Source organism: Mobula birostris, chromosome 5 (genome assembly GCF_030028105.1).
Source record: "Mobula birostris isolate sMobBir1 chromosome 5, sMobBir1.hap1, whole genome shotgun sequence".
Classification (NCBI taxonomy): domain Eukaryota; kingdom Metazoa; phylum Chordata; class Chondrichthyes; order Myliobatiformes; family Myliobatidae; genus Mobula; species Mobula birostris.
Window position 1 is genome coordinate 45,377,207 of NC_092374.1, and position 17,242 is coordinate 45,394,448.

The 17,242-nt window shown below is 39.5% G+C and overlaps 1 protein-coding gene across 6 annotated transcripts in view; it reads right to left on the reverse strand.

The window, feature by feature from the left end:
- Window positions 1-17,242, reverse strand: part of LOC140197677 (adhesion G protein-coupled receptor L3-like) — a 587,218-nt gene that overhangs the window by 120,701 nt on the left and 449,275 nt on the right. For 5 of the 6 annotated variants that reach the window (XM_072257981.1, XM_072257983.1, XM_072257978.1 and 2 more), the window contains 2 exons: window positions 14,610-14,795; window positions 762-945 (listed from right to left, as the gene is read on the reverse strand). In XM_072257981.1, coding sequence (XP_072114082.1) covers window positions 762-945; window positions 14,610-14,795 — 370 coding nt within the window. Of the gene's footprint in view, window positions 1-761; window positions 946-4,883; window positions 4,923-14,609; window positions 14,796-17,242 lie in introns of all 6 variants that reach the window. The other variant, XM_072257984.1, reaches the window with a different exon arrangement.

The following is a 17,242-nucleotide window of genomic DNA, read 5'->3' on the forward strand; positions in this document are numbered from 1 at the left end:
ATAGTTTGTCGTCTGTTGCACATTGCTCAAATGCCCATTTGGTGCAGTCTTTCCTTGATTCTATTAAGTTATTATTCTATGACGGATTTAAGGAGCATGCCTGTAAGAAGCAAATCTCAGGGTTGTATATGGTGACGTATATGTCTTTTGATATTAAATTTACCTTGAACTTTGAACAGGCCCTTTGCCCAACCATATTGTGCTGAATTAATTAAGCTAATGACACCTAATTAAATTGACTCCCTTCTGCCTGCAAGTGGTTCTTTTCCTCCAGTCTCTGCATATTCATGTGCTTATTTAAAAGTCTCTTAAGTACTTCTATTGTATCTGCCTCCACGACCATTCCTGCCAGTGCGTCCCAGGTAACCACCACTCTCTGCATAACAACTTCACAGTACACACCTACTTTGAAACTTTCCCTGTCTTATCTTAAATACGTGCAACCCTGGGGAAGATACTGGATGTCTAGTCTATCTCAGCCTATCATAATTTTATAAACATTTATCAGGTCTCCTTCTCAGCCTCTGCCATTCCAGAGAAAACAACCCTAGTTGCTCCATGCAGTACAAGGCTATTTAAAGAGCTGTCACCTAAAGGGTTATAGTCCCAGCAGAGGAAGGTGAGGTCAGGCTGTGCAAATAACTTCTACAACCATTGAAGGTATAGTGGGCAGAATGGGCCATTAAGTTTCTCTTTGTAATTACCTCAAGTAAGATTTATTACCAGACATATGTTTTAAATATCAAATTGACAGTACTCACATATATTTTCTGTGTTTTCTCGCACTATGTCAGTCTTGAGTAGGTTGTCAGCGAGGACAAAGGCTCCCTGCTCCACAGTGTCAAGTAACATGGTGGCTGCTCGCAGCTGATCATTGGTCATCAGGTCTTTCCAAGCATCCAGAGCTTGCGGCTGCAGGAGGTTGTTGACTGTCGCCACCATGGCCTACAGATTAAGAGAAAGAGTGATACAGGGCTTTACAACCCATTTCAGGGCAGATGTGGATTCAGGTAAACACAACGTATGGAGTGGAAGACAAATGGGGCCCTACAGAGATGAGAAGGTAATCATTGCCACTCTTGACTGCCTCTCATGCCTGTAACACAGCATGAAAGCAACACTACATTTTAGAACAATGCATCAGTGATAATGGTCTTTTTATGCAGTTTGAGGTAAGACACATGCACAGAAGACTTCATGCATGAATCCAGGTTTTATAATGTTTACAGTCAATACACACTAATGGATTGAATACGGTCTTTTTGTGTTGGGTGTTTACGATAAAAGACAACTGTTAATCTGAGTTAGGTTCAGCAGGCTAACAGAAAGGAAGATTGCTTTGTTTTTCTTCCAGGTAAGAAGCCATTGCTTTGGTAATCATGGTGCAGAGAGGCTGGCTGGACTGTTGATATTTGTTGTGGAGCAATATGACGTTTCCATTAAATAAAGCCATTTCATTCTCAGGACAGAGTGATACACTGTAAGCATTTTAATAGCATTTCAGTTTCCTTTAGTGAAGGGCATATCAAACACAAGTCAAAAACGTGATAGCAACAGAATAGAAAATAACAGTTGAGCATCTTAATAAGCAGAAATAGCTCAATTTTCTTATCAGTCAGATTTCACAATGGAAACGCAATATTTCTCTGCACATTATATTCAAGTGTATACTGACAGCCATTTTCTCAAACCCTGTGTGCATCATACTTCTCTGGATTTGAAAATGTATTCAGGCCCATGTGTCTTGAACACTTTCCAACTGCCCCTTTTTATTTGCGATGTTCCATGTCAACACAGATGTAAAAAATGATCCAAATGTTTTGGTAAAATTTTGAATGAAGTCAGAGATGTTGGTAGCTTATTGATGCAAAAAAGAACAGAACTGTTTATGAAACATATTTTCTCACCATGATGTAATACAAATAAGAAATGAGCTGAAATAAAATATTCCAAATGAGTAGTCTTACTTTAATTCAAGTTATCACTGGACAACACTGTTGTTTTACATGGTGAATGGACAAAGGTAGACAGCAAAACAATGTAAACACTGGAGTGGATAACTGAGGTTTTAAACACTGACTTAATTCAGGAGAGAGTCAGGTGGTATAGGAAAGGATCCATTGAACACGGGGACAATGTGGATGAAAAGGCATCCCTAAAGGGTGGAGGAAGCAGAGAATGTGCTGGAAGCCACAGTCTTTGGGAGAGACCAGCCACTGTTTGGAAGTGATCCTGTGGTCACTGTGGGAATGTGGGCAGAGCAGCTATTGGTTCATACACCAAAGTGCCACAAAGGGTATTCTGAAGATGGCCAGAAAATCTGCTGTCAATTGAGTCAATGAACTGGTAAGAATTGGCCCGGATATCAAGTAAAATCGCTTGTTTCGCCTTCTAGAAAGTGCAGCATGATCTTCAGTATGTGAGAAGACAGGTGGGGTATTCTGTACTGTGTTTACTAGAGGAAGGCATCTACAATGAGATTAAGGGTTTCTTTTCCAATTGTAACCTGAATTTCTGGGGTGGAAGTTGAACCCACAATCTGGTAACTCACCACTGACCTACAACTAATATCTAAGTATTAGGATGTGTGTCCGTGCCATGATCAAACAACTTTATTCTCAGGTTCTCCACCTTGTCTTGGTAGCACCTGGGGAGATTTACAGGCCAATGCAGCTATTATGTCACAGGAACAGCCAGCTGACAATTACTTCAGGTCACAATTAAGCTAGTCAAAATTGATTTCACTATAAACTTTACCCAAATTGATTAAAAACAAATTAGCTGGAAAAATCTGAAAATGGCTTTATTCCATTCCTATCTCATCTCAAACTGTCACAATAAACTGAAATGTTTTGTTCCCAAATTCTCTGTTGGAAAATCAGTTACTTGAAATTTACTAACAATTGAAATCCACGAAAACTAATTCATTCAGAATAAATTATTATAGGTTACATTAATGGTTGCTTCATCAACACTGGAGTCTCAGGTGACCACTGGATTCCGTCACCCCAAATGACAATTTTCCAAATGGATCACACCACTGCCCCCTCCAGTTTTCCAAATGCACCTTTTGCTTTTAGTTCTGAAACACCCAAGCCCTTTTTGACTGACCTATTTTCTTCTCACCAAGTATATGATAAGAATGTGTCAGCAACATGAGTGAGAAACACAGGGGAAAAAAATAGCAGATATACATGACCAGAGACATTCATAAACACTGTGAAATAGAAGCAAGAAAAAAAAGACATGTTCAGGAGAAGAAATTGCAAGTGTCGCCGACTTCAATTTTAAAAGAACCCTTTCCTTTCAGCTTGAGATAATAGGTTTCTTGATGTTTTCCCAGACATGGCATTTTAGTTTAATGTATCATGGTACAAGCAAGCAAACAGTTGTTGACTGGAAGGCCATCTCCGGCTGCTCCCAAAACATTCCACCTGTGATGCAGAGTAACAATTCCTCAAATTCCACAAATAAATTGGTTAGGTGACAACATGGTAGCATGGAGGTTAAGCAAAGCAAAAGTCACATTGATACTGCTAGTTAGCTCAGAAGAAGAGACACAAGGTGATGAACAAAAACACCTTTAAATTTGGGACATGTCAGAGGTTAAGAAGGAAAAAAAATAGGGTCAGGAATAAACTAGGGGAAACCCACTCAATTACTATTACAAAAGAGAATGTGCTTAGAGGAAGTAGGCTACATGTTTGGATTACTGGTTGAGAATTTCTATCTTCATTTAATTAATATTTCATCATAACCAGTGGTTTCAGAGACTAGGGACATCCACTCATTGAGACAAGACTTCTGCTTGTGAGTCTGATGGAGCACTTTTCACTTGGTGGAGGTTCAGCTACTCTGTAAACTGCCCAGTCCAACCCCTCTCTCTTTCTGACCTGTACCCCAAATGTCTAAGCCAAATCATCCATCAGCCCATGATCTGGACCTGGACAGCTCCCAGTAAGAGCCACACCAGCCCACATTCTTTCCACATCCACTCTATCCAGGGCTTTCTGTATTTGGCAGATTTCAATGAGCTTTCCCCCTCATTCTTCTGAATTCCATCAAGTACCTGCCAAGAGCCATTAAACATTCTTAAATGTTGAGCCCTTCATTCCTCTAATAATTTTTGTGAACCTCCTCTAGACCCTCTCCAAGGCCAGCACATTGTTCCTTAGATACAGGGCCCAAAATTGCTAAGAATATTCCACATCGTCTCTCTGAATTAGACCCTAAGTGAAATCATCAGAGAAACAGGGCTAAATTATTCCCTTATGAAGCCAGCGCCTTGTCCTCGTCAATGCCTGCATTCGACTACTTCAATGTGAAAAACAGCTCAGGAGAAATCATGAAGACTGGCATTTGTGTGGTAGCCTGTGCTTATGCAAAGAGACTACATACAATTAACCTTTTAATATTAAAGCAATTACAGCCAATTCGCGTGCAAATAAAGAATGTAAGGTAATTTCCCTATAGGTACTGCACCATAAAAAATTCATTTTCGCACCAATTTTCACACATAAAAAAGTCATGCTTTGCACATGGGGCCTAGTAACAGCAGGTTACTACAATGGGAAACCGCACACAGTGATAGTTGGGCTGCTGTGAATGAGGATTTTTTTTTTGGCTTCTGTAATAGCTCCTGGTATGGGAGTGCAGCCATTACCAAGGGCAGCGATATGCAGAGAAAGGACTGCTTAAGAAAAGAAAACGAACACCTTCTGTCTAATTCTATGAGCCTACTAACACAGCAACAAAATTAAGGCAGATAATTTAAGCAGACAATAAGCCTCAGGGGAACACAGAGCTCAGAAGCAATGCCACTGTACAAATGGGTTCTTGAACAGTGAAATGACTGGATAGAATAAAGCCATGGCTAGGTTTACCTTAACGTAGGCTCTGCAAGATTGCTCTCGTCTCTGAAGCTGAATCCAGAGAGCCAGCATTAACAATGAAACACAGAATATTGGAAAGTTATTGGCATAAGAACACATGACAAGAATCAAAAACACGCATTTCAAAACAAGAACTAAATATTCAACAGTAAAGATTTGATTGGGAAAACCAGATGCTAGATATTTTTTGATCTGCTTTTTTCTTAAATTGTGCACGCTAGGTATTCACTTTACCATTCTAGGGCGATGACAAGTTCTGCACATTTAGACTGCTTTCACAGCCTATACTTAAGTCTCTTGAGAAAACCACATATGCCCTCAGTTTGATCTCTGCACTTCATCACCATCCACTGTAATGTTTACTGCAGGTTTCACAGTCCATTATAGGAAGATATTTCAAACGGTCCTGGGTTATTTCAATCTGCACTGATAGATTATTTCCATGTGAGTGACTGAATCCATTACAAAATGAGACACAAGGTTTCAGGCAAATAGCACCTGTTATTTAAATATTTTAGTGCCTTTTCGTAATAGTATTAGTAAAATAGGAAAGTCAATATTCAGTATACTTGTACATTGAAGTAGACTTATTGAAATCTGAAATTTTAACATATTTAATATATAATATTCCTATTAATCTGCATTCTACATATCTGGCAATCAGCAGATATCACAATGGCTCAGACATGTCACATCAATTCCAGAAGACAAATATCTTACACACATAATACTAGTACTCCCTTTTTAAACCTTAAATATCATTCTATCACATACAATGCAAACAACTAAACATTTTTAGCAGATTTGCTGGCACTCTAATGTTTAAATTTATGTTTTCTTTGAGATATTTTGGAATGTTTGAACAAAAAAGTCCATTAATTGCAGATTGCGCAGCACAATGAATTCACATAGCCCTCCTCTTTCCTGCTATGTGACCTGAACAAATGTCAGATTAAACAGCATCAAAGCTCTCACAACTGAAAGAGAACTTTCAAAATTCACAGCCCCCTATTTCTAGTGCACAATAGGATTCTTCAGTTATTGGAGTCTCTGGCCTGCCATGAGGCAGAGAGAGAGAGAGAGAGAGAGAGAGAGAGCAAACTAGAAACAGACAAAAACATAGATGAATGCATCACCCTAAATGGGAATGGACACATTATGTTGCATTAATTCAGAAGAAAACAAAAAGCGTTTTTATCAATATTAAGTCCACTGCCCTGCAGCAATTATCACTACTGCAGATGATTATGATCCAAGTTACCCAGCGAGTTTGCTTCTTGGCATATTTTGCATGCAATGTTGTTAATCGTTTTTAAAATTCGTAAACAAAAGCTGTCATATTTCTCAAGAACCAAACATTGAATGCTGCAGGGATATTTCCGAGTTTGCTTTTTAGCACAGAAATTCAGATTCCTGTTTTGCCATGTATTTCACTCCTCTGGAAATTAAGTTAGTTCATATTGACATCATCTTTGATTTAGCACTCCAACAAATTTCTCTAGAGATGGGTCAAATCAAAGCAGCTGGTACAATTTTTTCACCTGCAGATTAAAGATTAAATGTGAAAGGATACTGGGAGAAGTACATATGTAGAAGACATAAGAGGATATCAAAAGGAGCTACAATTGGTTTCCCACAAACTCTTATTCAGGGTCATCATAGCAGGGCTAATTCCTTGCCTTGTAGCTAGTACACAGCTCACTCCAGATTTTTGTACATTTAAATTAGAACCATTTTTTTTTGTATTCATCTAAAATGGACTCGGTAATTGCAATGACAGGAGATTGAGGGACTCTGTTATAAATCACCCATTGCAAGGAGATTATGAAGTCTCAAACATAGCTGTATAGGATAAAATTTTAATCCAATTAATACACTAAGCAAGAGAAACCATTCCCTTTAAGCTCCATGTGGCTAGTTGCAAAGAAGGTTTATTCTGATGAACAGTCAAAGCAAATTCTGTGTTCCTTTGAAGACTCCCTGCAGATTTTTGTTTAAAAATGTTGTTCAGCCAGAAGTTTCACTTCATACCACTGACAAGGTACTGCTCATTTGCAAACTCCTTGGTTAGTAGTCATCGCAGTGGCAAATTGGCATCAGCTTAGGTCAGAGCTGTTGTTCAGGTACTCTGATATCCTAAAACATCTCCAAATACCAGCATATTCCAGTAACCTAGTTGAAACTACTGAGGAGATAATTGGTGGGAATTGTTAGATTAGCACCCACACACACACTTTCCACTGAGTCCCTTTGCTCACTGTTCACATGAGCCTTCCCACCTCCCTCCAATCAGATTCTATAATTTTCTACCTTTTATTGTCTCCACTTCTCACCTCCCAGCCTCTGTCACTGCTACCACTCTTCTCTCCCCCATATGTTTATCACTGTCCCTTACCCAGATACAATCACTTGCCAGCTCCAGTTAACGCCCTTCTCCTCACCTCTTCATACTGGCCATATCCCCTCTACCCTTTCAGTCCAGATGAAGGGAGTTCTTGACCTGAAATGCCAATGATCTATTTCCCTCCAAAAATGCTCCTGAGATTCTCCACTGTCTTGTTTGTTATTCCAGACTCCAGCATATGTTGTCCCATGTCGCTCCACATCCAGGAGTGTGGTAGTTTGTGTCAGGAATTATGGGAGAAGCAATATGTTTTTTCTGCCCCTGATAAACAGGTCACCGCACTGGTACTGCAAAGCAGTGATAACATGGATGCTTAAAATAAAAGACAGCTTCAACAGCCATGGCCAATGCATGTCCCAGCAATTTGTTGCAGGCAGTATTCAACCATAATAAACTGAATCCTGAAGAGAATTTCTTCTTGAGCTATTCTACAAAGATATCCAAGACTGTGATGCTTGTTAATGAAATACCTGTGGACCAAGGAATCCATTTGTAGGAAGACCTTAGTGATCCAGTTCATAAGACACAAAAAGTCTGTATGTCGGTACAACATGCAATCAGGAAAGCTAACAAAAAATTATAATTTAATTCTAGGGGAACTGAATACAAAAGAACGAAGCTTATGTCAGAAAGGGTGCTCACAGGAAAAAATCTGGAGTACAAGGTACATGACTAACTTTACTCAAGGAAGATCGCTAATAGATTGGATGGCATTCAAAAAAGACTTTCTCGACAAACATGTGGAATGGGTGGGTTACCTTAGGAGGACGTTTGGATGGGCAAAGCTTGCATATATTGAAGTTCACAGTATGAGAAATTACTTGACCTAGATACACAAGACCCTGAGGGGTCTTTACAGGGTTAGCACAGTAAGGATGTTTCCTCTTGTGGGAGAACCTAAACTAAGAAGTCACTATTTAAAAATAAGGAATCATTCCATTTAGGACAGAGATAAAGTGAATGACTTTTTCTCTTGGAAGATTTAGAGTCTCTAAAACTCTCTTTCCCATACTCTGTAAATGCTTTTAAATTAGATGTGTATACATAATAGATAAGCAAAGTGCTAAAGCGATCACAGACCTGAGTTTACAATATGATCAGCCATGACCTTATTCAATGGTAGAACAAGCTTCAGGGGCCAAGTGGATAACCCCAGCTCCTAATTTGTATGCGAGTTCTCCTCCTGGTACTATTTAAACCATGGTGGTAACAGAATGTTAAATCAAAACATCATGTTTAAGCACCCTCCAATTTTTATTCAGATTTTAATGTGTCGTTTTCCATGATCAATCACCGCATTATACACCAATCTTGGACTTGTTACAGTTTTCTGTAGCTCTGATCTAACAAGTATTACTAATTAAAAAATCAAAAATTTTACTGTCTCATGATATTAAATAAGTTTGAAAGCTTTGTCTGAGTCACACAGGTGAACACTGATTCTCTGTTGATTGAAATCTTTTCATACTTAAGATTAATAATCTTATAAACCTAAAATTATATAAAGTTATATTAAATAGAAAATTAAGATCTTATAGACACAAATGCATTACAATGATTTTTAGTTCTTAAATAGCGAAAGATCAAATAGAACCTCTGCTATGTTTTGGATATAAACAGTATTTTGAGTAACTACCTGGTGCCCTCTTTCAAACCAGTTATAACTTGGTCTAAGTATCTGAACAAATTACCAAGAGGTTAAAAGTCAATCTTCTGTCAATAGGATAGAACATTGAAATTAGAAACACAAGGGGTAAAAGCAAAACACATTTTATATCCACATGATATCAAAACTTAAATTCCTTTCCCTGTAAGATTTGCTTCAGGAACCTTTGACATTTTGAGATCAAAGTTACTCCACCAGAGGAAGTGGGAGCTACTGAGGCATTCTTCATGCTAGTTGTGTTTCAGATAAAAGATACTTGGGATGCATCCTTACTCACCTGCAACCACAGCACAGAATAGTTTTCTACAAACCCTATTATTAATGAATAATGCAAAATTCTACAACCCCTTTTGGCTTGCACAGAGCTGTTATAATGGATCACCCTGGGCAGCTCCCCAAGAATAAAAGTCTAGGCCATGTTTTTGAATTTTGCTTAGCAATAAGCATGGTGTCAGCATAATGAAAATATAATTTTGTTTTAGAGTAGGGAACTCTATATTAAATTCAGAATCAGCACTTAACCCCTCTGTCACAGAGCTAACTCCCAGACATTCAGGAGGCTAGACAGAGGTATTTTCTTCAGTGAAGTCCAGCAACTCCTATGTCAGTTAAACCTACCTCCTAATTCCAATAACACATAATGACTCATCAATGCAGATTCTTGAAGAAAGCAAGTTAATGTCATCATTCAAGACTACATACGATGCAAAGCCTCACCACCTGACAACACAATACACTGAGGCTATGATGATTATATCAACTGATTATTAAAAATGAAGTAATGGAAACTATTTTTAATTTTTTTCCAGTAGCTTAATTTCCTTTGGAACTTTGCACAGACTCAAGTTCCTTAAAATGCTATTTTTCTGCAATCATTAGCTCATTTAGGAAGCTTACAAATATATTTTATATAAATAGATTAAGCAACAAATGTCACAGGAAATTAAATCCTTAGCAGCTATTCTGAATCAGTAATTAAAGCTAAATTTGACAATATTACCGCAGTACAGATATTCTCTTTATGATTAGTGCAATACAATAACTCACAGCCCGATAGAACCTCCATTAAAGCAAAACCCTCTAAGCTGCTTCATTGAAGCACCATCAAGAAAACATCTGAGACTGAGCCATTTCAGCAGTTATCAGCAGAGGGAGAAAGATTTGTTCAAAATGATGGCAGTAAAGGAACATTTGAAGAGAACAAAGAAAACTCAACAGAGGGTAAGGCTGGACGAGAGAATTTCATTGTTTATGATCTGGTAGTTGAACATTTGACTGCTAATTATGCAGTAATTAAATGCAAGGACAATCAAAGAGGCAAGAATTATTAGGGCAGAAATCGAGAAGATTGCCGATGAGAAGGGGTAAAGCCATGGAATGATTTCTTAAGACTTCAAGGCAACTGGGAGTCAAATTTAAGGTTGCATGTCAGGATTGAAGTGCAAGTGGAACTCGATCCAGGTTACAGCATGGCAGCCATGCTTTAGATAATGTCAGGTTTATGGTGTTGTGACTCTGAAGGATGCCACCAGAGAGACGCAGCTGGTAGACACAATGTCTTTATTCAGGACACCCACAAGCTGACAACCTTTAGAGTGACGAGGGAGAGTGATGGGAGAGAGAGAAAGAGAGAGTGTGATGAGAGACGGGGGCAGGGAGAGAGAGAGAGAGAGAGACACACACAAGAGAGTGTGTGTGTGTGTGTGAGACTGAGAGTGACAGTGAGGGAGAGAGAGAGTGACAGAGAATGAGAGAGAGAGAGAGTGAGAGAGGCAGTGTTTGAGACAGTGTGTGAGAGAGTGAGTGAGAGAATGAGTGAGTGACGGGAGACAGAGTGTGTGACAGGAGAGAGAGAGAGACAGTGTGTGTGTGTGAGAGAGTGACGAGAGAGAGACAGTGTGTGTGTGTGAGAGAGTGACGAGAGAGAGACAGTGTGTGTGTGAGAGAGTGACGAGAGAGAGAGAGACAGTGTGACAGAGAGAGAGAGACAGTGTGACAGAGAGAGAATGTGACAGAGAGTAAGAGAGAGAATGACAGAGAGAGAGACAGAGAGAGACACAGAGATAGAGAGAGAGAGAGATAGAGAGAGAGAGAGACAGACAGACAGACAGACAGACAGACAGAGAATTCCCAAACCAACGTTCCAGCATTTTTTTTTGCCAAGGATATAATGCTTCTTTCGAGTTACATGTAATCTTTCAAATATCTGGATCTTTCCACCAACATTGTTAGTTATCATTGTCTCTGAGCCTTAGTCATGCCTATGCAGAATCTTAGGTCAATGGGCTGTTGAATGCATTCATGCCTATACAGTCAATTGGGTGTTTCCTGGTCTGCAATTTACTCCGAAATGCAGCATCAGAAAAACCCTTGTTTCAAGTTGCATTTTAATTCAACCTACAATCCATATTCAGATCTAAAGACTGGTTGCTGTTGAAATTAATATTTGCTATATTGCATATCTCCAGAATACACCCTAACATATGGAGCTTGGTATGAAAGAGCTTGGTCTGGGGAAGACTATCCTGGAAACAATGAGGTGCAAGGATTTCAGTGTAGGTGATCTGAAATATAAAATAGTCATCTTTGGGATGGTACCAACATGTAGTCCAAGGTTCTGCAAATACCACACAGTTTAATATTTGTAAACAATTGGTTTCAAGTTCATATCAAGGTCTGTCCTGTATTTCTGTGATATCACACTGGAGGAATATTGTGTCATTTCTTAATGCATGCATTACTAAATGACAATAAGAGAGGACTGCGTGTCCTCATAATCTAACCTAATATCATTCCCAGTAACACGAGGAAATCTGCAGATGCTGGAATTTCAAGCAACACACATAAAAGTTGCTGGTGAACGCAGCAGGCCAGGCAGCATCTATTGGAAGAGGTACAGTCGACGTTTCGGACCGAAACCCTTCGTCAGGACTAACTGAAAGAAGAGCTAGTAAGAGATTTGAAAGAGACTTTCAAATCTCTTACTAGCTCTTCTTTCAGTGAGTCCTGACGAAGGGTCTCAACCTGAAACGTCGACTGTACCTCTTCCAATAGATGCTGACTGGCCTGCTGCGTTCACCAGCAACTTTTATGTGTGTTGCTTATCATTCCCAGTAAGGAGGGTACAGTCCATGGCTCAGGCTCAGGGGTCAGGACGAGAACTGAAAGAGGTCAATATTTTCTTGGGAGGAAATTTCTGCTCCCTGAACTTAAGACAAGCAACCTGATCAGTTAGAAGCAGAGGCAGAATTGAGAAAGGTTGTGGTGAGGCGAAACTAGGTGTCATCAGAACATGAGTGTTCACGTAAGAACTGATTCTGTTCTCAGCTGATGCTGACATGAATCACCATGTAGCTAGAAATTAAGAGAGGGATGAGTGAATCCTGTCAAAATGGTGGAGGAATAGAATTGGGCACCATAGCAGCTGATTCTGTGGCAACGACTAGAGAGGTAATAATAAAACAAGGTATACATAAACTCCTTCAGTTGGAAGTTGAAGGATAGAGAGGTGTTGGAGGACAACGTTTTACTCAATATGTCAAAGGCTGCAGATAGGTCAAAGAGGATTTATTACATTTTAGAAGACAGAGCCAATTTGTATTCAAGGAAGAATGATTTTAGGTGAGTTGAAATGGGGAATAAAAGGAACTTGGAATCATTCTAAGAATCAGAATGCCATGAAAAATCATACAGAACATTAAAAAAATTTAAAAGGGAAGGATAAATTGATAAATTAGGTAAATTGAAGGGATTAAAGGCGGATAAATCCCCAGTGCCAGATGGTCTGCATCCCAGAGTGCTTAAGGAAATAGCCCAAGAAATAGTGGATGCATTAGTGATAATTTTTCAAAACTCTTTAAATTCTGGACTAGTTCCTGAGGATTGGAGGGTGGCTAATGTAACCCCACTTTTTAAAAAAGGAGGGAGAGAGAAACCAGGGAATTATAGACCGGTTAGCCTAACATCGGTGGTGGGAAAACTGCTAGAGTCAGTTATCAAAGATGTAATAACAGCACATTTGGAAAGCGGTGATATCATCAGACAAAGTCAGCATGGATTTGTGAAAGGAAAATCGTGTCTGACGAATCTCATAGAATTTTTTGAGGATGTAACTAGTAGAGTGGATAGGGGAGTACCAGTGGATGTGGTATATTTGGATCTTCAAAAGGCTTTTGATAAGGTCCCACACAGGAGATTAGTGTGCAAACTTAAAGCACACGGTATTGGGGGTAAGGTATTGATGTGGATAGAGAGTTGGTTGGCAGACAGGAAGCAAAGAGGGGAATAAACGGGACCTTTTCAGAATGGCAGGCAGTGACTAGTGGGGTACCGCAAGGCTCAGTGCTGGGGCCCCAGTTGTTTACATTATATATTAATGACTTGGATGAAGGAATTAAGTGCAGCATCTCCAAGTTTGCGGATGACACGAAGCTGGGCGGCAGTGTTAGCTGTGAGGAGGATGCTAAGAGGATGCAGGGTGACTTGGATAGGTTAGGTGAGTAGGCAAATTCATGGCAGATGCAACTTAATGTGGATAAATGTGAAGTTATCCACTTTGGTGGCAAAAACAGGAAAACAGATTATTATCTGAATGGTGGCTGATTAGGAATAGGGGAGGTGCAACGAGACCTGGGTGTCATTATACACCAGTCATTGAAAGTGGGCATGCAGGTACAGCAGGCGGTGAAAAAGGTGAATGGTATGCTGGCATTTATAGCAAGAGGATTCGAGTACAGGAGCAGGGAGGTACTACTGCAGTTGTACAAGGCCTTGGTGAGACCACACCTGGAGTATTGTGTGCCGTTTTGGTCCCCTAATCTGAGGAAATACATCCTTGCCATAGAGGGAGTACAAAGAAGGTTCACCAGATTGATTCCTGGGATGGCAGGACTTTCATATGATGAAAGACTGGATCTCGTTATACTCGTTGGAATTTAGAAGACTGAAGGGGGATCTGATTGAAACGTATAAAATCCTAAAGGGATTGGACAGGCTAGATGCAGGAAGATTGTTCCCGATGTTGGGGAAGTCCAGAACGAGGGGTCACAGTTTGAGGATAAAGGGGAAGCCTTTTAGGACCGAGATTAGGAAAAACTTCTTCACACAGAGAGTGGTGAATCTGTGGAATTCTCTGCCACAGGAAACAGATGAGGCCAGTTCATTGGCTATCTTTAAGAGGGAGTTAGATATGGCCCTTGTGGCTAAAGGGATCAGGGGGTATGGAGGGAAGGCTGGTGCAGGGTTCTGAGTTGGATGATCAGCCATGATCATACTGAACGGCGGTGCAGGCTCGAAGGGCCGAATGGCCTACTCCTGCACCTATTTTCTATGTTTCTATGTTTCTATAACACTTTTCATAAAAATTACAAAGTGCATGCAGTACATACAGATTAATGCAGTACATTATGTCTTCAGTAAATCTTCAGGGTTTGTGCAACTTATTTTTTTTGGAAAAATGTTTTTTTTTTCCCGAGTCACCTGATGTAAGGACAACAAAGTTATGAAAAATTAGGTAATTAGGTACTGTTTAATCTCTTGCTTCATTTACCCAATGCTCCTTATTTTTGTAATTATTTCACTGTGAATCTGATGAAAGAAAGGAAATTGAGAAGTGAATCAAAACACAATGGCGAGATTGATTTCCTACCTTGTTAAGGCTCCGAGCAGCATTGTCTTTTCCACCCGGAGTGAGGTTACGGAGTTGCCGGTTTAGTAGATCCACTAATTGTTCCATGAGCTTTACTGAGAACAAAATATCCCCAGCATGAATCAGGTGTTTTGTCTGTTCTGCAAGCTCTCGAGCAATATTGTCAGCAGTCTCGCCAGATCGAACCTGAGGGTTAAAATAAATGCCTTTTGCGTGTTTTTTTCGGAGGTAGATTCTTTTTTGTGAAATATACCCTATTCTTACTTTCCATTTATCATTGTACAAATCACCTCATCATGTTGTCCTGTGGGTACAAACACACAGCACTGACCTTCAGTGTCACATGTAGCACTTTAAACCAGTGAAGGGAAGCTACCCATACATAATGAAGGAGGTTTTCAGCAATAAGATCCATAAATTTTCTCTATAATCCAATCTAGATTCATCATAGCTTGGTATGGTATATGCTCTGCTCGAAACTGCAAGAAATTGCAAAGCTACCGATGCAGCCAGTTCATCTTGCCTTGCCTGTATTGACTCCCTCTCAACTTCCTGTTGCCTTGGTAAAGCAGCCAGCATGATCAAGGACCCCTCCCATGCTGGTCTTCCTCTCTTCTTCTTCACTTCCACTGAGTAGAAGAACAGAAGCTTGAGGCATGAAGCACCAAGCACAGGGACAGCTTCTACCCCACTGTTTAAGATTCTTGAATAGAGCTCTCATACAATAAAGATGATCTCTTGATCTTTCAAACTACCTTGTCGTGACCCTTGAGGATATTTGTTTAACCTCACTGCATTTTCCTGTAACTGTTTGACTTTATTCTGCATTCTGTTCTTTTTTCATAAGTACATGGCATGCAAACTTACACTGGATTTTGGTACATGTGACAATTATAAACCTTTTAGCAATTAAGTTACCCAATCAAACCACCACACACCCCAACATCAGGATAACTAATAAAGAAAATAACATAATTGTTGTTTAGTTAGGAATGGAAAACAAAACAAAAATAAATATATCTTTTTAAATCAATTTTATTTTGTACAGGAAGAAACAACCGCAAAATTCAGCCTTTCAATTTTCTCCCCAGTAGAGTCAAATTCTGCCAGTTTCAGCTGTTTAAGACAAATTCCAGATTATGATTGAAGACTGGTTGATGAGACCTTGAAGTTTATTTGTTTGAAGAGTACTTATTTTTTAAAAATGGATAAATAGGCACAAAGCCAGAATGAACTTTTTCATTAAGGAGAGAGTCCGGAGGACGCTCACAAGAATGATCCCAGCAATGAAAAGGTTAATGTATAAAGCGTGTTTGATGGCTCTGGGCCTGTACTCACTAGAGTTTAGAAGAACGAGGAGGAATTTCATTGAGACCTATCGAATGTTGAATCTGGAATTCATTATCAAAGATGGCTTTGGAGGCCAAAACATTGATTACATTTAAAGAGGAGATTGATAGGTTCTTGCTTTGTCAGGGTATAGAAGGTTACGGGCAGAAGGCAGGAAAATAAGGTTGAGAGGAATAATAAATCAGGCATGATGGAATGGTGGAGCAGACTCAATGAGCCGAGTAGTCTAACTCTGCTCCTACATCTTATGATCTTATAAGCAACCTATAACTTTCATGAAGAGATATCGTAGTCATAGTCATACTTATTGATCCTGGGGGAAACTGGTTTTCGTTACAGTTGCACCATAAGTAATAAATAGTAATAAAACCATAAATAGTTAAATAGTAATATGTAAATTATGCCAGGAAATAAGTCCAGGACCAACCTATTGGCTCAGGGTGTCTGACCCTCCAAGGGAGGAGTTGTAAAGTTTGATGGCCACAGGCAGGAATGACTTCCTATGACGCTCTGTGTTGCATCTCGGTGGAATGAGTCTCTGGCTGAATGTACTCCTGTGCTCAACCAGTACATTATGTAGTGGATGGGAGACACTGTCCAAGATGGCATGCAACTTGGACAGCATCCTTGGCAATTTTAGGTACCAAGCATTATAAGTTGATAAAACATACAATTATCCATTTGGACTTTTTTTCCTCACAAAACATTCATCATCATATCTTAACACAAGCATAACAAACAAAAGCTTAACATTTCTTCACTTCAGTTACACAGGGAGCAGCCTGACCAACTTCTTCAGGGAATCTTTGATTATTTTGGTCTCATGAGCAAACAAACTGAACTGACACAAATTGTATCACAATTTCACAAAAGCATGTGTGCAAAAAAAAAATCCAAACTAACAATTTCATGGTGAAGAGTCCCAACTGCTTTTCATTTTCTCATAAAAATTAATTTACAGCATCACTGCACATTACTAATATGGATTCCGATACACAACTAATATTTTAATTTCAGCCCATTTTATCGGAGAAAAACTATTCTGCACTCTAGCACCATTTTTAATGCTGATGAATGTTTATGACAAATTAACACTTTAAAAACAACTGAAGAGGAACTGAATACAGCCAGGTCTCCACAAAATAAAGTGCTCATCAAAGTCCTACAGACTGTGGCAGACCACAACAGGCAGATAACAAGACTGTTTTTTGACGAACTCTGCTCACCTCCGAGGCCCTCTAGTTGGATGTGGGGGAATATGATAGAGCAATTCACCACCCATT